Source organism: Talpa europaea, assembly GCF_964194135.1.
Source record: "Talpa europaea genome assembly, chromosome: 9".
Lineage (NCBI taxonomy): Eukaryota > Metazoa > Chordata > Mammalia > Eulipotyphla > Talpidae > Talpa > Talpa europaea.
The window spans coordinates 95116553-95139457 of record NC_140076.1 but is presented as its reverse complement, the minus strand read 5'-3'; the positions used below and the strand labels follow the sequence as shown (position 1 = coordinate 95139457).

The 22905-nt window shown below is 41.6% G+C and overlaps 1 protein-coding gene across 3 annotated transcripts in view; it reads left to right on the top strand.

The window, feature by feature from the left end:
• Positions 1-3211: 3211 nt before the first annotated feature.
• Positions 3212-22905, top strand: part of DIPK1A (divergent protein kinase domain 1A) — a gene marked incomplete at its 5' end in the record, with an annotated part of 92878 nt that continues 73184 nt past the window's right edge. For all 3 annotated transcript variants that reach the window (XM_084243254.1, XM_084243255.1, XM_084243253.1), the window contains one exon: positions 3212-3265. In XM_084243254.1, the coding sequence (XP_084099380.1) occupies positions 3212-3265 (54 nt within the window). The remainder of the gene's footprint in view (positions 3266-22905) is intronic.

Here is a 22905-nt window from a genome sequence, read left to right as displayed (position 1 = left end):
AGGCTGCATCCTAACCCCCTATGCCACCAGGGAGGCCCCAATTTTAGGTGTTTTAAGGTAGGTTCAATGTACAAAATCAAGAATTCATAGGACCACTGTAGGGAGTGAAAAGGAGACCAAATCAAGAGGTAAAAAGTTCCTACCTAAATTTGACACAGACCAACCTGTTTGGGTCCATCTTGGGACATATACACGTGGATTTAAAGCCTAAAGTACAAGTTCAATAGTACAAGGATTCATGGAACCCATCTTTTTGGAGTTCCCAGCATGGACCTGAGGGGCTAACCCCAGGTTTCTCTATCAGGATCCTGGGACATGTGGTAATGAGAGAAACAACCCAAGTTTTTATTTTACTTTATTTTTAAAGATTTATTTATTTATACAAGCACTGGGTACAGTCAGAAGCGCGGGAGGGTGAGAGAATTCACCAGAGCCAGAGCGGGGAACAGAACAGGTAGACTGACGAAATACACTGCTGAGGGGAGCAGTGGGTGGCAGGAGAGGTCTGCGCACCGTGTGGGACTCTCGCCCGGTGGCCGGGGATCCAACCCCCGGCCGCTGCAGAGGCTGCGGGCAGCTTCGCAACCCAGCGCTCAACCTCTGCGCCACCAGGGAGGCCCATGAGAAACAACCCAAGTTTGAAGTGAAAATGATCTAAGCTAATTTTCCCCTTTTCAAATTAAAAAAAATATTAACTGTTTAATCTTTGACTCTAAATGGAAACTGAACAATCATTTCTACTCATTTGGTTCAACCTTTGTCCTTGTTCCTGTTTCTATCTCCTACCATGAGAAATTCCAGGTCCTTCTCATCTCCTGGCCACTCACCCACTCAATGCTCTTTATATCACCTAATTCAAACCCTTTCTCCCCCAACCCCAATTTCTGAGACTCTGCCTTCTCTTCCAGATCATTCTCATAAAAAACAAATATTTCTCCCAATTTTTGGTCAACCCACTTTTTACTCCATTTCGAGACTCTCCTTTGTAGGAGAAATTTTTGAAAGAATTATCTATATTAGTCAGCTCCAATTCCTCTCCTCACATTTTTTCTTAAACTCCTTCCAGTTAAATGTCTTTTCAGGGGGCCTCCGGGGCAAGGGGTTAAGACACAACCTATGAAGCTATCTTCAGCCACTGCAGCATGAGTTTGATCCCTGGCCAGGAAGGTGACTCACAGGGAGCAGCAGACCTCTCCTGACTCCCCTGCTGCTCCTCTCAGCAGTGTATTTCAGCCAGTCCACCTGTTCTGCTCCCCACTCTGTCTCTGGTGAATCTCTCACTCCCCTGCACCTCTGGCTTGTACCTCAGTTCTTGTATGTATAAATAATTTTTTTTAAATGTCTTTTTGCTTCTATTGAAAAGACCTCAATGATCTCCTTGGTGCTAAATCCAATGGTCAGTTCTCAGTCCTCACTCACATATGAACACTCATTCTTCCTTGATGCACTGTTTGTTTGCTCTTGGGGCACCTCACTCTTGGTTCTCCTACTTTCCTTGGCAGCTCCTTCTCAGCCTCCTTTGTAAGCTCATCCGCTTTTCCCACCTAGAAGTTGCAAGGCTTTATCAGTCTTAATAGTATTATCATCTCCTGTACCCCAGTTTATATATACAACTGTTTAATCCAGAGATAGATAGCGCAAATGTAACATGACTCCTGTTCTTCTCAACTTACTCTACCTGCAGTCTTCCTTATTCCTATTGATATTTCTTTTTTTATATTCCCAATCAGTTTTACTATCCTATTTGATTTTGACATATATAATCTATTACCTAATGTCCCCATCCCCAGAACACAAAAGCTGCAAGAACCGGAATTTTTGCTTCGTTCATCTTTAATCGGATCAACTAGGACAATATGTATGTGCTCAATAAATAAATATTTATTGTATTAATGAAAGCAAGGATTAAAACAGTAGAATCCACGATTGTTAGCTTATTCAGAAATGACAGAAGTCTCAACTCAAACTGAGCATCTATCAAAAACAGGTACACCCACCAACAATAAAATACTCCCCAGGTTTAAAACGTAAAGCTCTGCGTAGGGCTGAGAAGGGGCAGAGAGGAAGAAATAGTTCACAAACTGAAAGCACCAGAACAGAACGTGTAAAAACTACAACGAGTGAGTAGAGGTTTGCACCTGGAGAAACCACAAGGCAGAGCCACAGGCCAGAATGAGTTCAAGTGACTTCTCGGTGGCCACCTAAACGCTGTTGGTATCACGTGGAAAGGTGGTCTGTGGGGTAAAGAGAAGCAAAAACAGCACCTTCTTCCGCTGCCAGTCATTCAGATCAACAGCTGTTCTCCCACTAGTGTGGTTCTTTTTTCCCTTATTTGGACTTTTAAGAGAAAGACACCACATCCTGCGTTATGTAGCTCGAGCCGCGATGCCACGTCCCAGGTCTCCAGTGGTCAGGGCTGGAGTTCGATTCGGTAATACTTTCTCCTTCTGAAAGGTCTCCTGGGTGGGGTAAGGAAAACTCTGCAGCCGCTTGAAAACAATACAACTACAAAAGTCAGAGATCTTATAAAGCACATTCTAAAAAACAGCTTTAGGGCCGCTAGAGGCGAAGTGGTTTTGGGGTGCACGCTGAATTGAACGGTGAGGGGCCCGCCACCTTGCGCGGGAAGGAAAGGGCCGCCCCGGAGACAGAACCCCAAGCCCCCCTTGAATTTCCACGCAACCCGCCCAACGCGCCGGTTCTGAAGAAGTGGAAACGCCAAGCGGCGCGTCAGCCCGGCCGGGCCGGGGCGGGGAGCGCGACGGCGGCAGCCTGAGGAGCCGGGCGCTCCGAGCACGCGACTCGGCCGACGCCGGCCGCTGGGTCGCCGCCCGGGCCCGCCCCTCTCCGCGCCCCGCGCGCGACTCCCCGGCTTCCCCGGCGCCCCCTCCCGCCTCCGCACGCCTCCCCTTTAAGCGCGAGGCGCAGTTGGATTTGTGTCGGCCGAAGCGAGGCGCGACTCCCCTTTACGGCGTAGTCGGCGGCCGCGGCTCTGACAGCCGCGCGGCCGGCGCGCGGAGCAGGAGGCCGGGCCTCGGGCCGCCGTCGCCGCCGCAGGGCCGGGGTGGGGGCGCGCCGCGCGCCGCGGCGGGGGCGGAGGAGTGGGCGGGCCCGGCGGGCTGGGGGCGGGGAGCGAGGGAAGGCGGGGAGCCGGGGCGCCGGCGCTCGGTCCGCCTCTGACTGCGGCGCGGCGGGGCGATGTGTGATTACCATGGCGAGGAGTCTCTGTGCGGGGGCCTGGCTAAGGAAGCCCTGCTGCCTCCAGGTAGGCCGGCGGCGACCCCGCCGCGCGCCCTCCTCGCCGCGCGGGACTCGCCCGCCTCCCTCCTCCCTCCTCCTCCTCCTTCCCTGCTCGGCGCCCTCCCGAACCCCGCCGCCCCCTGCCGTTCGGCACCTGGCGGCGCGCCCTCCCCGGCCGCCCGGGCGCCGCCACCCCTGAGGCGCCGCTGCCCGCGCCCCCGAGGCTGCCCGGACCCGCCGGGCTGGGGACCCGCGCCGCCCCGCCCAGGCTCACTCTCGCGCCCCGCGCGCCCCCCGAGCCCCGAGACGCGCCCCGGGTGCAGCCCTGCGCCCCGGGCGTCCTGGTCCCGGAGGTCTGGGTTTGGGACGTGCCGCCGGCTCCCCGCGCCCCGGGGCGCTCCCCCTGTCCGGTGGGCCCCACAGGTCGGCTGCCCGCGGCTCCCCGTCCTGGGGCGTCAGTCGGTGGCCGCGAAGGCGGTGTGTCATCTCTCCGTGGTTTAGAAAGGCTGGCAATTTGTCACAGCGGTGATTCTCCGGAGCCCCAGAAGCGGCGTGCGCCTCGTGCTGCGCCCCTGGTTCGGTCCTTCCGTCACACCCGTGCTTTAAATGGGAGCCGGGGCTCGGAAGCCCGAGCGAGATGGAGGGCTTTGCTTTTTTTTTTTTGCTTTTTTTTTTTTCCCCCCAAAGGAAAGGGGACAGTGTCTGATGCCGACATCAAATACCCCAGCAGCGCTAACGTAATTCTCAGTCATGTCATGTGTACTGTGCGCGTGTTAATTTTCATGATTTCCTTTCCACCCTCTATTCCGCTGCGAGTCTGTGTCTTCGAACCCTACTACTGCCTGCATGGACTGTTGGTCACCAGGGGGACCTAGTGGACACCGTCAGTAGCTGAGCGCAAATCCATCACCCCGATGGAAAAACAGCTACAAATTAATGCCTCGTGTGGGTCAGCGGGGCTGTCTGCATTCAGAGGACAGTATTCCATTACTGCTTACATTAAAAGGTTCAAAGGTATTGGTTGATTATTTTGGAATGGGAGTTCATGCTCAGCCAGCGCTTTCATAAATTATTTAAAAAGTTAAGAAGCCACCATGGGGCAAGTAAATCTTACGTTTTTGTTTGAAAATTTTATGTGTAAATCTTTACTCTCAATGAATGAGGTAAATCTTTACCCTCAGTGTACTGCAAATTAGAAGCATGAGTTGAAGGATGGAGGGTAACATCCAATGTCTGGAGTGTCTGTAACAACAGCTCCACCAGTAGTAGTTGTGCCTTCAGTGACTCTAGACCAACCCAGTCTAGAATACAACCCAGGCCAGTTACCTCTTTGTATGCCTTTATGTGAGCAAAAATATTTCCAGACTCTGTCCCCAACATAAGCTTGCTGGGATATAGAAAATGTTTTTTACCGAAATGATGTAGCTATTTATGTTTAAATTTTTAGGTTTTGTGGCAGACCTTATTTTAGACTTTGATTTGTTTGGCCCTACATGTTCTCTGTGGCTGTTACATTTTTTTGGCACTGTAGCACGAGAGCGTTCAGATTGGTTGAGTTAAGATAAGTTTTACAAATAGTTATGCTTCTGTTAATGGCAAATGTTTAGTAGTTACGCTTTTCTGTATGTGCACATCATTTTATATTAACATATTAAGGTAAACGTTTTTCAAAAGAATTTGGAAGCACTTTGACATTTTATGGGCTATTTCTATATAAAATAATTATTAAGTAGAAACTTGATTATAATATTACATTTGAGATAAATTTAAAACTTGGGAATGAAGGGAACTGGTATTTTAAACATTGTCATGGTATTTGATTTTATTCTATATGAATCTTCTTGTTTAGTTGTCCCTCACCGTATTGTTTCTTTCTACTAGTTTTTTAAAATAAGCTGCAAATTACTCAAGCACCATATATCTTTGTGTTCATTATTGTATAAATGCCTCATCTGCCTTTTATACCTTGCCACTAGGTGCTTCAACCTTGAAATTGTTTTGGCAAAGTCAAAATAAAATATTTTCTAATGAGACTGTTAGACAGCTACTTAGTTTCTCAGGTACTGGAGGTTGAGTATACACACATAAACACACACACATACACGCACAATATAGTACTCTTTTTACTTTATTGTTTTATTATTACAAATAAAATTTTGTTCCCTTAGGAGCAACATGAGACATGAGAACCGAGTTGACTTTGTTAATTTGTGGGTCTGGTTCATTATCACTTTTAAAAACTTTTGTAACTTTTTCATTCCATCGTTGTTATTCATAAGTGGAGATTGTATTTCTTAGCTGAGCACATCACATGAATGTAGTGAGGATAAACTAGATGAAATTAAATCTTGTTTTATGACACTTTTTACTACTTTATGACAGAAGAGCATGTGAGCTTAAATGACAAATACATATGGGTAAATATGTTGAATTCCTTCAACCAAAGGCTCCTGGCCTTCAGTAGGCTCCTCCTCCTTTTTAAAAATTGAGCATGTATTAACCTACATGCATGTATGACTTACACTGACTAACATTTGTTGAATGCCTGTCATATGCCCAAAAACAGGTGTGGCAGGGGTTCTGTGGGAGCTGAGCAAATACCTTTGTGGTCCTAATGGAACTTCAAGTATAGTCAGGCAGACAAGCATAATAATAATAGAAAAAACCTTTAGAAATATGTAATAACAACAGTAAATACTATGAAGGAAAAAGGAAGGTACAAAAGACTGCCTAAGAAGAGAGTGGTTTCTCTCTGTCTTTTAAAGCTGTATTCCTATGGAAATTTTAATACATACGTACATAAAACAAAAGAATAATGAACTCATATACCTGTCACCTGCTCTCAAGAATTACCAGTCTTTTTCATTCCCCACCCCCAAATCCTTCCCACTAAAATATTTTAAAGGACATCTCAGATATCACATCGTTTCATCCAAATGCCTCAGTGCATTTCTGACAGATAAGGATATTTTTAGACATAATCACAACACCATTATCATACCTAACAAATTAATAACATTTATTTTTCCCACCCTCCTCCTAGATATGCATTATCCTAAGAGGACTGACTAAATTCACTTTGCCATGGAGTGTGCTTACTGTGATTTAAGAGGGTCTCTTGCAAATAACAAGACAGAAAACTCTCCCCTTATTATGCTAGAAATTCTTCATTCAAGGGGAACTAATTCTCATTTCATGATTTGGGAGAATGTCTTAAAAAAGAAATGTCTGGGGCCTCCCCGGTGGCGCAGCGGTTGAGCGCTGGGTTGCGAAGCTGCCCGCAGCCTCTGCTGCACCGGTTCGATCCCCGGCTGCTCCCCGGCCACCGGAGGAGGGTCCCGCATGGTGCGCAGACCTCTCCTGCCGCCCGCTGCTCCCCTCAGCAGTGTCCTTCGGTCCTTCTGCCTGCTCTGCTCCCCGCTCTGGCTCTGGTGAATTCTCTCACCCTCCTGCGCTTCTGACTGTGCCCAGTGCTTGTATAAATAAATAAATAAATTAAAAAAAAAAAAAAGAAATGTCTGATTTCAGTAACATTTTCATGAAAATGTGTAACTTTAACTTAAAGTGAAGTAATAATTAGTCAACAGGTATAAATGATGTTGTTTTGTTTGGAGGAAAGGGAAGGAGTGAAGAGTACAGAAGGAATTGGATGTCAAAGATGGGGGAAGAGGTGAAGGGGACCAGCAAGAAGAAAGGGAAGTCGCAGAAACTAGCTTTATATACTTGCAGGTCTGCTGTTTGTCTTCCACTGACGGTGTGAAAAAATAGCTATGTACTGAGGCGTTTGGGTCTTAGGACTTGCAAATTTTTCTTTCTACAGTTTAAGGGGAAAAAAATTTTTTAAAGATTTATTTATGCATACAAGAGCTGGGGTACAGGCCAAAGATGCGGGGGGTGAGAGGATTCACCAGAGACAGAGTGGGGAGCAGAACAGGCAGACTGACTGAAATACACTGCTGAGTGGAGCAGCGGGCGAGACAGATGAGGTCTGCCTCGCCATGTGGGTTTCTCCCTGGCTGGCTGGGGATTGAACTCATGCTGCAGAGGCTGTGGATTGCTTCATAGTGCAGTGCTTAATCTCTTGCGCCACCAGGGAGGCACTAAGGAAAAAAATTTTAAGCAACTAACTTAACTATAAGCAGCTTCATTCTCAGTGTTTTCATTAATCCAGATACACTGTGGTAAATGATAAGGCTTCTAGAAAACTAGCAATGTGCAAATTAATGGTATTTTTCAGCAGTAATTTGAGTTAAGTATGAGTTAATATGGGAGCCTAAACCCTGGTGGCTCAGGTGGTTGAGCACAGCGCTGTGAAGCTGTCCCCAGCCTCTGTAGTGCTGGTTTGATCCCCGGCGGCTTCGGAGATACCCACGTGGTGGGGCAGACCTCTCCTATCTCGCCCGCTGCTCCCCTCAGCAGAGTATTTTGGTCAGTCGGTGGCCTGTTCTGTTCCCCACTCTGTCTTGGGTGAATCCTCTCACCCTCCCACGCATCTGGCCTGTACCCTGGTTCTTGTATAAAAATAAATAAACTTTTTTTAAAAAAATAGCTGTTCATATAGTAAAAGATTCCACTACATATGAAGAACCGATATGGTGTAACTATGTAGTAGAATATTCAGTAGTAAAGTGAAATGAACTGATACACTCTATAGCAAGGATGTACCTTGAAAACATTAAATGTGTGAAAGAAGCCAGTTACAAAGAACAAACCAACCAACATATTATATGGTTCTGTTTATGTGAAATGTCCAGAATAGGCAAATCTATAGACAGAAAATGTATTGCAGTAGCTGGGAAGTTTGGGGGAAAATGGGTACAAAGTTTACCTTTGGGATAATGGAACTATTCTAAAATTGATACTGGTGAGTTTTACAACTCTGTGAATATATTCAATACCATCGGATTGTATGCTTTAAATGAATGAATTGTATGATATGTGAATTATATTGCAATAAAACTATAGGGAAAAAAAGGAATGTAGTTTATACCATCTATGTTGGTCCTCTCTGCCTCTTGTTGCAGATCCCACTAATGCCAGCTTTTTGATTGGGAGTATTTCTTCCAGAGGACTGGTGTGGGTACACTGCTTGTGTGGCCTCTCTGAGCCAGGAGGGCTTGTGACTTGCCTGAAATAGATAACTTGCAAATTTTTACCCAAGCAATAGTTACTCACGGTAAGGCATCATTCCCAGAGCAGGACAACATATAGTTCAGTCCTTGCAACATTACTTGAGAAATAGTACTTGCTGAATTGGCTAAACCATTGCTGCACATCGAACAGAGTAGAATCCTGCCTGTCAGAGCTGAAACTGGGTGTGCTACCCAACTTAGACCATTTTTAGGTAGTGCTTTTCTTCTGCTCACCTTTATGGTGATACTGCTTGTGGCCTGGGGAGTGTGGGAACCCAGAATGACACCTGCATTTATCTAGTTTTAGCAGTGTGTGTTTTCTACAAATTAGGATCTACTTTGTTTAGGGCTTACTCATAGTCTTAGTGAGACTGATAACACAGCAGCCCTATAATTTGTTGGCTTTAGTTTAGAATACCATCTTTCTTCTCTCTATCATTAAGTTCTAGAAGAATGAAAGTTAAGACAATTTAGGGTAATTCTCTATACTTAGGTTATATGTGTTTTTCATTACAGTCAGTCATTCTGCCCACATGTCCCGTTGTATATAGAGCTGGTGCAACTGTAACAGAATTTGAAGTCTGAGATACTTCTATACTTCAGAAGATTTCAAAGCCTTTCAGATTGTAACAGTTTTAAGTTTCTTGAGACATCCTCTTAAAAATGACCCTGCTAGCAGTTTCAACATGTGCTCAGTAGGCTATCATGAATAGATAGATGCTATGTTGTACTTGCGGTGTGGGCACTTGTTTAACATTTCTGAGATCTGGCTCTTTATTGGTATATATAAGTACCATTTTTCAAACATGGCTTCTGTAGATGTTTTGGTTCTTTATGACTTAATGTGATTGTTTTGTGGAATTTAGCACCAGATAGGGTTACTAAGACAGATTAACTGGTAACAATGACAATGTATACAAATACCATAGTAAGTAATACGGCTTCTTGCCCATTTTCAGCCTATAGGATTATTTTAAATCTAAGAATAATTAGAAGAGGTAGTTATTTCTTTTCCCCAAAAGTTAGGAAGGGGAGATTTTGGGTGGTGGCATTCTCATCTGCTTTAGTAAACCTGCTGTTCAGAGCTAAGCTTAAGCCCTTGCCTGAAATGAAATCTCCAGAATTACGGTTAATTTTCTGAGACTGGTGCATATACAGAAAACATAGGCATCCCATAATGTCTTCAATTTAAGCATAAAATTGTAATGCAGCCATTTGATGTAACTTCCATTGCTTTTCTCTCCCTGTTAGAAACTCAGAAAGAGGATGATTTCACTGGCAGATTTTATCCTCATCACACTTTCAAGCTGGAGCATACAGTAAAAGTGTGTCTTTGTTGTCATCTTTCCAGTGCCCCAGTTTTTCTACTTGATGGATTATAGCGTTGTTTTGTAATTACTTATGGATGTCTTCTTCTTTTAGCAGTTAGGTACATTTTAATGTTTTCATGTCATTCTAAAAATAATACTACACCATTCTGTTAACAACCTTCTTTTTATATTGAAAAGATAAACACCTGACATTTTAAACATAACCATTTCTGGACATTCAAAATTTTTCTGAATAATTTTCCTTTAAAACCCTTTAATCTACAAAGTATGTATGTTTAGGATGTGGTAATGCAAACATGTTTATAACCCAAAATACTAGCAGATGAATTTTTCTTTAGAAATTACTTTTTTTTGGCTGACTGAGTAATGAAATTAAATAATTATCTGTGTGTGTGTGTGTGTGTGTGTGTGATCATCATTGTGGTTACAGTTTTGTTTTCTAAGGCAGCCAAAACATAACAAAATCTCCATCTTAACTGGACACTTTTAAGTGAGCAATACAGTAGTGTTAACTATATGCACATTGTTGGCAACAGATCTTTGGAACTTTTTCAACTTTCGAAACAGAAACTCTATACCTATTGAACAACAACTCCCCATTTCTTTCTTCCCGCCAGCCCCTGGCAGCCACATTCTACTTCTGTTTCTATGAGTTTGACTTCTTTAGATGCTGCATATAAGTAGAGTCATGTAGTACTTATTTTTTGGTGTCTGGCTTATATTACATGGCATAATGTCCTCCTGTTTCATCCATGTTGTTGCAAATGACCAGATTTTCTTTTTATTCCGGGCTGAATAATATTCCACTGTACATGTATACCACATTTTCTTTATCTATTCATTAGTTGATTGGCAATGAGGTTGCTTCCACTTCTTGGCTACTATGAATAATGTTGCAGTGAACATGGGAGTCTAATATCTTTTAGAGATTCTGCTTTTTTTTTATTTTTTTATATATATATATTTTTTAAATTTTCTAGAGGCATGTCTTATTTATTTATTTATTATTTGTTTGTTTGGTTTATACATGCACTGGGTACAGTCAGAAGCGCGGGAGGGTGAGAGAATTCACCAGAGCCAGAGCAGGAAGCAGAGCAGGCAGAAGGACCGAAGTACACTGCTGAGGGGAGCAGCGGGCGGCAGGAGAGGTCTGCTCGCCATGCGGGACCCTCCTCCGGTGGCCGGGGAGCAGCCGGGGATCGAACCGGCTGCAGAGGCTGCAGGCAGCTTCGCAACCCAGCGCTCAACCGCTGCGCCACCAGGGAGGCCCTAGAGATTCTGCTTTTAATTATTTTTAAATACCATCTAGCCAGGGATTGTTGGATCACAAGGTAATTCTACTTTTAATTTTTGAGAAATGTTTATATTGTTTTTCCATAGTAGCTGCACCATTTTACATTCTGACAATTCCAATTCTCCAACACTTATTATTTTCTTTTTAATAATGATCAACTTGATAGGTATAAGGTGATACCTCATTGTGGTTTTGATTTGCATTTCCCTGTGCTGGTTGGCTGTTCTTTGGAGTTACTTATTTTATTGCTTCAGATTGATGTTTATTTAACAGGGTTATTATAAACCTATAACCTGCTTTTATCTAAGAACACAGTAATCATTTTTTGAGGCTATTCCTTTTTTTTTAAAATTTCTTTAATTATTATTTTTAAAAGATTTATTTATTTATTTATACAAGCACTGGGTACAGTCAGAAGTGTGGGATGGTAAGAGAATTCACCAGAGCCAGAGCAGGGAACAAAATAGGCAGACTGACGAAATACACTGCTGAGGGGAGCAGAGGGCATGGCAGGAGAGGTCTGCGCACCATGTGGGACCCTCACCGGTGGCCGGGGATCGAACTAGTGCTGCAGAGGCTGCAGGCAGCTTCTCAGCCCAGCACTCAAGCACTGTGCCACCAGGGGAGGCCCTTTTGAGGCTATTCTTTAAAGAGATTCATAACACACTAGCAACCTTCTGAATTACTACATCCATTTCAGACATACATAGTGTCAGAGTCACACTTATAGATCGTAGAGCTAAGTCTACAAGTTTTACTTCCTACCCCCATTGCTTGAAAATTAGAACTTATTCATTTTAAATTTAAAATACTGATCAACATGCCAACCCATGCACCCTTGACTGAACCCTTGATTAAAAAACAAGACTTTGGGTCTCCCCAGTGGTGCAGCGGGTTGAGCGCAGTGCTGTGAAACTCTCTACAGCCTCTGCAGTGTGGGTTCGGTTCCTGGCCGGCCAGGGAAATTCCTGCAGTGCTTTAGGTCTGTCTGCCTGTTCTGCTCCCCACTCTGTCTCTGGTGAATCCTCTCACCTCCCACGCCTCTGGCCTGAACCTAGCTATCGTGTAAATAAAAAATAAATCTTTAAAAAAAGTAAAAAACAAGACTTTTTTTAGATAATGGAAACTTGAAAATGGGCTCTATGTTAGGTAGCATTATTATACCAATGTTCATGTTATGTAGGAAAGTATCCTTAGTTTTGGAAGATATAAATGGAAGTATTTAGGGTAAAAAATATATCTGTAGCTTACTTCTAAATTGTTCAGGAAAATGTACATATATACATGTATAAAGAGCAAGTTTTCTTAACCTTAGCACTGTTGACATTTTTGGCTACATAATTCCTTGTTTTGTGGGGCTCTTATTATTGGATGTCTGGTAGTATCCCTGACTTCTGTCCACTAGGTACAGATAGCACCCTCAAGTAGTGACAATCAAAAATGTTTCCAGACAATCTTCTAGGAGGCTAAATTATTCCCAGTTGAGAGGCAGTGATACAGAAGAGGAGAAAAAGGGAGAGAAATCATGTTTATGTACATTTTAGGAGAGTAAGATAGCAAGCAAGTATAGAACAATGATAGCAATTGATAAATATAGGAATAGGGAGAACAGTATTCTTTGTACTATTCTTTTTAATTTTCTGTGGACATAAACATTTTCAAAACAAAAAACTGGGGGGAAATTAATTAGACTTGATTTCATAATAACAAGTATGACTTGAAATCTATGAACTTTGTCCAAAGTTATCTTAAGTGTCAAGAAAATGGTTAAAGAAGAGTTAGTTTTTCAGGGACCCTATAGTAAATTACCATAAATTTAGCAATTTAAACATTAGCTATTTATCTGTACTTTGACCTCACAGTTCTGTGGATTAGAAATCCAACCTGAGTGTGTCCCAGCTGGTTCTCTGCTCCAGGTTTCACCAGGTTGAAAATCAAGGTGTTCCTAGGATTGAGTTTCTTTGCAGGGTTCTGGAATGAATCAGCTTCCATGTTCTTTCATGTTGTGAGAATTCAGTCCCATGTTGTTACTGCACTGAGGTCTCTACTTCCTTGCTGGCTGCCTGCTGGGGGTTCCTCTCTGTTTCTGGAGGCTGTGGGTATTCCTTGGTTCATAGTCCCCTTACTGCATCTCAGAAGCCAGCAACAGTGGATAGAGTCCTTCACCTACTTCTCACCTCTCTGACTTTTTCATCTGCCTCATCTCTTCTGTAGCTTCCTCTGCTTCATCTCACTTTTCTGTTATCATCTTTTGCTTTTAGGGCTCACATGGGTATTTTGGGTCCACCCAGATAATCCTGGATAATATCTGTACTTTGAAGTCAGCTGATTAGAAACCTTAGTTCCAGCTACAGAGTCTCTTCACAGCATTACCTGGATTAGTGTTTGATTGAATAATCAGGGAGTAAGAATCTTGGGAGACTTTTTCAGAATGCTGCCTACCATAGAAAAATATAACTGAAATCTGACAGTTAAAAAAAAAATCTGTCATTTCCTAAAATCTTTCATTTGTTTAATTCTCATTCCCATTAGCTTTAAAGATGCTGCCTTAGAAAAGATTTTGTAAGAGAGTTGTTATTGTATTTATCTTTCCAGTAATTACTATGAGAGGAATCTTGAATATTTACTTAAGGAAAATGTGAATAGCTACCAGTAACTTGTGGGAAATGCTTGTTTTTACTCTTTACTATTCTTAAACCTTTTGTACCCTTATGCAAACTAAAGTAAGAGTGAGAAATAGCACTTTATGAACTCAAGAAAAGGTTCTTTAAACTATAATCTATTTCTTTATTACTATAATATTTTTAAAGATTTATTTATGAATACAAGAACTGGGGTACAGGCTAGTGGTGCGGGGGTGGGGGTGAGAGGATTCACCAGCGACAGAGTGGGGAACAGAACAGGCGGATTGACTGAAATATTCTGCTGAGGGGAGCAGCAGGTGAGATCAGAGAGTCTGTTGTGCCATGTGGGTCAGGTCCTTGGCTGGACATTGAACTTGTGCTGCAGTGGCTGCCAATAGCTTCATAGTGCTGCTACTCAACCCCTTGCACCACCAGGGAGGCCCCCATTACTATAATTATATAAAGTTGTTCTTTGCCCCTTAAGACAATGCTTGGTTTTAATGTGCCACCTTTTTTTTTTTTTTTTTAAGATTTATTTATTTATTTATACAAGCACTGGGTACAGTCAGAAGCGCGGGAGGGTGAGAGAATTCACCAGAGCCAGAGCGGGGAACAGAACAGGCAGACTGACGAAACACACTGCTGAGAGGAGTAGTGGCTGCGCCATGTGGGACCCTCGCTGGTGGCCGGGGATTGAACCGGTGCTGCAGATGCTGTAGGCAGCTTCGCAGCCCAGCACTCAACTGCTGCACCACCAGGGGAAGCCCTTAATGTGCCACCTTACAACATTTTCAGTCACACCTGACTCAATAAAACTAAATTTGTCACCAGTGAAGGTAAAGTCTGTTTATTACTCTGGTCTTATCCTTTATCCTGAGCATATACTCAAGATACGCAAAATGATACAGTATATTACACATATTTTTACATATATTCCAAAAAATATTCTCTAACCACTCCAAGATGTTGAACTCCCATAGCTTATGCTGAGCACATACTCCTCTTTTGCATCCTCTTATGCTTTGCTGTTACCACCACCACCATCTCTTCATCATTGTCATCGTCATTCAACCCCACACCTCTCCCATTATTTCCAATCTTCCAACTCCATCTGGCTTCCCTCTTTTCCCTATTCAGTCAGGACCCCACCATCTGTCTTGCCAGCTAGTGTTCTTTGCTCACTTGTCACATCCTAGCTCCTCTGACCTGCCTTCATTCTTGTCCTGATACTCCTGCTCTTTCCTCTCAGTCTCATCTTCCTTTGCTACCTGCTTTCCTCAGGACTCCAGCCTTCTATTGAGTACTTCTCACTTTGTACAATCTTCTTGGGTATCCATTACAACCCAGACCACCAGCCCAAACCTTCCCCCCATTTCCAGGTGTTTATTTCTTATCTACCTCTAGATAATACTTCATATTCAACACGTACAACCTACCTCTCTCATTTGTCTCTTTCCCTGTTTTAGTTAGTGATACCCCACAGTTAGCAAGGAGAGAAACATGCAAATCATTCTAGACTCTTTCCTTACTCCATGTTCAGTCCCTCAGTAAGTCCTAGAGTTTACCTCCTAATTAACTTTATTGTTGCATTTCAGTGTTTTCAACTCTAATGAATATGTTTTACATTATATCCTCAGACTTTATTCATCTTACAGCTGAAATTAGTTTTTAAACATTTAAAAAATTATTTATGCATACAGGATCTGAGATGTAGGCCAGAGGTACAGGGGTTGAGAGGCTACACCAGAGCAGAGTGGGGAGCAGAACAGGTGGATTGACTGTATACTGCTGATGGTAGTAGGGGGTGAGATGGAAGAGGTCTGCTGCCCCATTTGGATTAACTCCCTGGCCTGGGATCGAACTCAGGCTGCATTTGCTGCCGATAGCTTCATAGTGCTGAGACTTAACTCCTTGCGCCACTAGGGAGGCCCTACAACTGAAATTTTTACCAACCTCTCCCTTTCCCACACCACTTCCAAATCACTGGCAGGTACTTTGCTACCTTGTGTCTTTGATTTTGACTTAAAATATTCTTTAGATTTCATATTTAAGTAATACAAAGTACACGTAGACTTGGCTTTCTCTGTGTCTTAGTTCATTTAACATAACGCCTCAGACTCCAGCCATTTTTAATAAGTGACAATTTCCTCTTTTTTATGACTGAGTAATATTCCCTGTGTTGAGAAAGGGAGAGGGGGAGGAAGAGAGAAGGGAGAAGGAGAGAATGAGAATATGAATATTACTGTCTTTATCTAGTTAGTGTTAATAGACACAGGGTATTTAGATTGTTTAGGGTACTGGGCTGCAAATACCCTAATGCTTCAAAGAATGCATATCTTTAATAAACCTGCTGAGATGTCAGTTTCTTCTCTCTCTGCCTTGGGCCTACCCCAGAGTAAATGGTCATTAAGTGTTTGTTGAATGAATCAGAATGTTCATTTGTAGAGACCTTAAGCTTTATGGAGCTGATTAGCTTAATGGTTCCTACTATGAAATAGTTTATGAAGTAAACCGAAAGTTCCCTTTCCACTTTTCCTTTTCCCCAGCTCTACTTTCAAAAGGTAGCTTCTTTGAACCACCTAACTTTTTGGATTTCCTGGTGGTCACACCTCTTATTGCTAGAGTTGCGTGTCTAAACAAACTATACCCCAGGAAGTCCATAGGATGCTGATTTTGGGTGCTGAAAGAAACTATTTTTTCTTATATATTGCTTTTTTTATCTTGAAATGTTCATTTTTGACATAATAGCTGATGATTTTCTGTTTGGGGCTTATAATTATAATAAACATTCCCCCATTTGAAAAATCTATTCAAAATTAATCTTTTTTAAGATGGAGGTATAATTGAAATATAACATTATATTAGTTTCAGTGTACAATATAATGATTTGATATTTGTATATATTACAAAATGATCACTACAATAAACCTAGCTAACATATGTTATCACACATTGAAAAATTACTGTTACATGCTTTTGATTTCTGTTTTTGTGTAAGTTACAATATACGTATAATAGATTAACATTGTCATATGTTTATATAGATACTTACAAATAAGTAAATACACAACTGTTAGGGACCTGTGCTCAGAAATATTTTCTGGGGGTCCTCCCTGGTAGCTCAGGGGTTAAATCTCAAGCTATCAGTTGGCCAGGAAGCTAACCCACATATGTCACAGCAGACCAATCCTGTCTCCCCCGCTGCTCCCCTTAGCAGTGTGTTTCTGTAGATCCTCCTGTTCTGGTCCCCACTGTGTCTCTGGTGAATCCTCTCACCCCCCGCACCTCAGGTCTATTCCCCAGTTCTTGTATGCATAAATAAATAAAAATAAATCTAAAAAAAAAAAAGAAAAACATTTTCTGGATAGGATTGTATGATCAAAAGAATTTGGAGACCGTTGCTTAATAATAGACTTTTACATCTACTACTTTTTTTTTACTATTCAAAAGGACAGTTTCTCAGTCCATCCACTTTTGACAGTCTTTGTCTACCTCCCCCCTTTTAAAAAGGGTCAGGAGAACATGTGCTCCTTTCTTGGATCTGTTTACCTTCTTTCTACTTTTCCACTTTTTATAGGCAACATTTTTACATTGTCAAAATTAATAACTTTTGTGTATTGTCCTATTACTCCCACCAAGTCTCCATATAAGTTGAATCTAAAATTTGAAAACCATAAATAGTAACATGTTATTATGACTTGTTCATTCTTCCATAAAGGAAAGTCTTTCCTGGTTGGACCTGAGACTGCAGCATATAGTTATTTTCCCCCAGTCAGGAAAACAAGTAAAATTAACTGACCAGGACAAAGATCTCTTATTATTAAGCAAATTGATGCAAAGAGTTGTCCCTTCCAGAAGCTAAAGCTATTTCTGTCCACGGGAAAGAAAACAGTGATATTTGTATATTTCCTATAAAAATTTTCTTTTTGTATAGAAATAATGCTTGCTTGTTCTTCACTGTAATTATTAAAGAATAATTGAAACCTCACCTGGGGGATGTGGATGCAGTAACAGTTATAATTGGAGATCAGCAGGGGCAGTTTCTCCTCTGAGAGTCAGTACACCTTCTCTTTTGGAATGATGGACAGGTAATAGTCAACTGTAAGAAGCAGACATTTCTTATGTCATCTATTCCCCAAATCCTGGTGAACTGAGCTGATTCTGGAATGCTGAACATTCATAAAAAATAAAAGGAGAATGAAACAATTTTGACCAGTCTTCCTTTTAAATTTTCAGGGTCCTGAAGTTTATGTCTTGAGACCTAACATATCAAAGTTAATTTTGGCCTAAGATGAAGGGCATCTCTATTTTTAGCACCCCCTCAAAGTATGACTCTATAAATATTAGTGCTGAGCCAATTTGTGTGTTAGGATTACATTTTCTTCTCTCTAGGGCCAGGGTCATGACCCTTGGGTTCTCAAGATTCTTAAATCTGTAATATCCTCTTTCCCATACTCCATCAAGCCCTTATAATTAGGGTACATGTAAACTTGCTTGGAATTTGAAGTGTAACTGTTTTGTGCCGTCAAGTCTTTCTCTTTTTTAATTTTTAGGGCATTTTCAATTTTCTTTTTGCATAATAGAGCGGTATTATAGCCTCACTTTTTTCAGATTCTCGGTTATATTTTATATTCTGTGGAATCCCCCTTTTAATCAGAAACTTCCCTGCCCCATTCCCCAGTTGCCTCTATAACCCGATGCATTTCTAGGCTATTGTATACCCCTTACATTGGCTCTTTATGTCTTTTACAGTTTATTATTCCCTTCTTTTTATCCATATGTTCTCACTCTGAGTTTCTGAATTATGTTTTCTAGATCATCTGTTGATTCTTTTCCCTTTTCTAATCACTATAAGAATTTTAAGTTTGAGAGTTCTTCCAAGTTCTTTGTTCCTTTTTCATGGTTTTCTATTTCTGTTGTATAAGGATGCAATGCCCTCTTGATTCTTTTGATTATAGTAGGTTTCTTTATTTGGTTATATGTTTTCTTATGTCCCTTAGTTGTATTTGTTCCCCTCAGGGTTCATTTTTCTGTATGTTTTTCTTAGCTATTCTTTTTTCATGATGCTGGATGTTTTCAACAGTGATCCTTGGTTGTTCACATTTTAGAAATAAGGACTGAGTAACTGGTGTGAATTTCCTCAACTGTATTAGAAGTTGGTCCGTTTTTTACCTAGACCTATGACCTGAGTGACTGACTGAGGTGGGGTGGGTTGGCTGTAGGGGAGCCTGGTGACCCTGGAGGCAGTGGCAGGCTTTGCTCTGGGTGGACTGCACCGTGCATATTAGAAACCTTGGCATTTCTCAGGTTGTTTGTTCCCTAAGCTATCTGGGTTTTCAACTGTTACTGCTTTTGATATGTGTGGGGGCGGGGGTAGGAGCTGGGGTGCCAACCAGTGTAGCTCCAGATACAGACCTTCAATTATCCCTGCTGTCTTCAGCCTTACTTCCCCTTCAGCCCTCCCCTGTACCTGCTGGCCCAGAGCCTAGAGCCATCAGGTGTTCCATGGCAGATTGGCTCTCTAGTCTGTCTAGCATTCCAGCAAGCAGTTAGACTTCCAGCTCCTTTAGGTTGCCTTGTGGAGTGTTCTGGTCTGTGGTTTTCTCTGCCTGTCTCATCTATCACCACAATTCCACCTGCTTTTTTGAATTTTAGAAATTTGTTGAATAATTTATCCACTTTCCTTTTTCTAGAGGTTTTTGCTCCCCCTTTCTCCCTTATTTGAGTGTGATTTGGCAAACTGTAAATAATAAATATGTATCCTCAACCCACCATCTTGAACTGAAAGTCCTAATGTGAATTTTATCTTTTTTTTATTTTTTCTTTTGCACCAAGTTTTTTTTAAAGATTTGTTTATTTATGCATACAAGAACTGGGGTACAGGCCAGTGATTTGGGAGGGTAAGAGGATTCACCAGAGACAGAGTAGGGAACAGAACAGGCAGATTGTGAAATACACTGCTGAGGGGAGCAGCGGGTGAGACAGGAGAGGTCTGCTGCACCGTGTGGGTTGCTCCCTGGCTGAGGATTGAACGCATGCTGCAGTGGCTGCAGATAGCTTCATAGGTTGGATCTTAACTCCTTGTGCCACCAGGGAGGCCCCTCACTAAGTTTTTATTGAGTGTTTAATGAAACATGTCAACTTGGGCAGCAGTCTAAATCTGCTATAACAGAAGACCAATGTTATAATACTCCCTGTAAACTTCAAACATATTTCAAACAGCCAGGCACATAAAAGGTTTTATTAATCCTCCCTTAAAATCTGCACAATCAGCACAGATACAGATTAAGTCACTGCTTTTTGCCAGCACCCACACTGGCATGGCAGCCCCCCAACTGTCTCCAGTCTGGTTTTGCCTTCCTGTAGTTGTCTTCTTGGGTCTCTTCTCCTCACACAGGCCATGTCTTGCAAGTCTATGTTGAGGGTCATTTTTCTTTGCATTGTCCTCGGAATCGTAAATCAGATCAAAGCAGTTGTCTTGCCACCTCCAAAATGGGTTCTGGATCCAAATACAGAGATGGCATCAAGGCTGGTCTTGTACATTTTAGCTAGTTTTCCCCAAATTTCTGTCTTAGGGGCTGTTGCCATCCCAGGGTGAAGGACATCTGTGACCAGTTGTTTGCGCTGAAGCAATTGGTTGGCCGTGAACTCCCTAGTCTGGATCGTTACTGTGTTGTTCATAGTGGAGATGGATCTTTAGGCACCCGGGGAGGAAAAGGGACCTCCGTACTGTAAATTTTAAACTATTTACTGAATATTTCCTACCTTGTTTATCTCCATGGATGCAAGTGTCTATTTAAACAATGCTTAATTAATAAATTATTTCAATAAAATAAGGCAAGAGGATTAGAATAAATAACTTCAGAGGGCTAAAGATATACTGGCACTTTTTTTCCCTGGAATCTTGTATTATAGCAACAGTTATTTTAGTAAAGAAAGAAAAACAACCACTCAATTAAAGATTCAAGAATTTGAAAATTAGTATCAACTTTGTACCTGATTTCTGTCAGGTAAGCATTGACCTTATCACAGTGACTATGATATATCTCTGCTTTCATAGAACTTGCATGTTGGTTTTTGGGAGGAGTACTGATATACAGATAATAAATTTTTAAAAATAGCCAAGTAACAAAAATGCTGGGCAGCCATGTGCACAATGCAAGTAATAGGCGGCGTGATAATAAGCTTTGGGACATTTGTGTTGGCTGGCTTGTTGGAGGACCTTGCCATACAAGTGACGGTTACTTGAGGTTTGACTAACAATAAGGAGCCAGTCAGGCCAAAACTGGAACTTGGCATTACCAACCGAGAGTTTATCCTTTTCACTATACTCAGTGCTACCCACCCTTTGGTTTTGATCATTCCTCTGTTCTATAAAAGATTTTTATATTAATTTAATGAATTTCTTAAACATTTCATCAGCTTTTAAATAGCACTTTGGTGGTATAGAAAGACTCAGGAGATAATTTATTCCCCTAGGACAGAGGAAGGATAAACAAGCCTTTTTAGTCTGTGATAGCAGAATGGTTTGGTGAATTTAAAGGCCTTAATTATTATGCTATAAGCAACAACTTAATTTGCTTCAGACTGATTCTTAGCTTTCGAATGGAGCTCTTCCTTTGATATATTGTGTTGCTATTTTGGTTTCTTGTCATTTTGCTGTTACACTTTTCCTCATCAAAAAGCATTTACTGCTCATTCCACATAGATCTGTGCGGGTGCTTATGCTATAGGTTGCAGATGCACATTGTTTTTTATCTTTAAATTGGGTATACTTTTGGGAGAAATGTCTTTTGAGTTTTTCTGCCCATTTCTTGACTGGATTGTTTATTTTGTTTTTGTTGAGCTTTGTATATCTTTGTGATCAGTCCCTTATCAGTTGAATGAAGTGCAAAGATTTTTTTCCCAGTCAGTGGGGTGTCTCTCTGTTTTGGTTAATGTCTCTTTGGTTGTACAGAAGCTTTTCAGTTTCAGTAATCCCAGGTGTTTATCTTTGCCTTCACTGTCATTGCTTTGGGTGATGAGTCTTTAAAGATGTTTCTGAGATGTATGTTTTACAGTGTTTTACCTATATTTTCTTCTATATATTTCATGGTTTCAGGTCTTATGTCCAGTTCTTTTATCCATTTTGAGTTAATTTTTGTGCATGGTGAGAGGTAGTGGTCTAGTTTCATTTTTTTGCATGTGGAGGTCCAGTTTTCCCAGCACCACTTATTGAACAAACTGTCCATGTTCCATTGCATATTCTTTGCTCCTTTGTCAAATGCAAATGGCCAACAGGCATATGAAAAAATGTTCAACTTCCCTTATAATCAGGGAAATGCAAATCAAAACCACACTGAGATACCACCTTATACCAGTGAGAATGGCATATATCAAAAAGCAAGCAACAACAAATGTTGGCGAGGTTGTGGTGAAAAAGGAACTCACCTACATTGCTGGTGGGAGTGCAAACTGGTCCAGCCACTGTGGAAAGCTGTCTGGAGGTTCCTCAGTCTACTAAAAATGGAGCTACCATATGATCCAGCAATTCCACTGCTAGGGATCTACCCAAAGGACACAAACACATTGATTCAAAAGACCACCTGTACACCTATGCTTATTGCAGCACTATTTACAATAGGTAAAACCGGAAACAACCATTGCCCAAAAATAGATGACTGGATCAAGAAGATGTGATATATATATACACACAATGGAATATTATTCAGCAATCAGAAAAGAAAAATTCATGCCATTCGCAGCAACATGGATGCAGCTAGAAGGAATTATGCTTAGTGAAATAAGCCAGAAGGAAAAAGAAAAATTCGGATGGTTTCACTTATAACAGGAATATAGGGGAACCAAATAAGACATCAATGCAAAAAAAAAAATAACAGTACAAAACACAACAAAGCAAAAACAGACAATTATAAATCAGAGACATACTGCAGGGGAGGAGGTGGGAGAGGGATCAGAGAGAGGGAGAGAGGAGCACAGGGGACTGTGGTGATGGTGCATGGGTGCCTTGGGGAAGGAAATTCTATGGGGATTCAATCTGAGGGGGTAGGGGGAAGCAAATATTGTCTAAAAAATTAAAAAAATGATAAATATTAAAGTAAAATACATAATTAAATTAAAAAAAATAAATTGGGTATACTTTTCAAAGAGTATTGGGCATGAATAATTGAAAAGAATCAATTTGTAGATCCTTACATCCTCCATGTCCTTTTGCTGACATTGTTCTGCCTGAGAATGTGTTGATGATGGAGGTGTAGGGTCTCCTTTCACACCTTCTCTTTCAC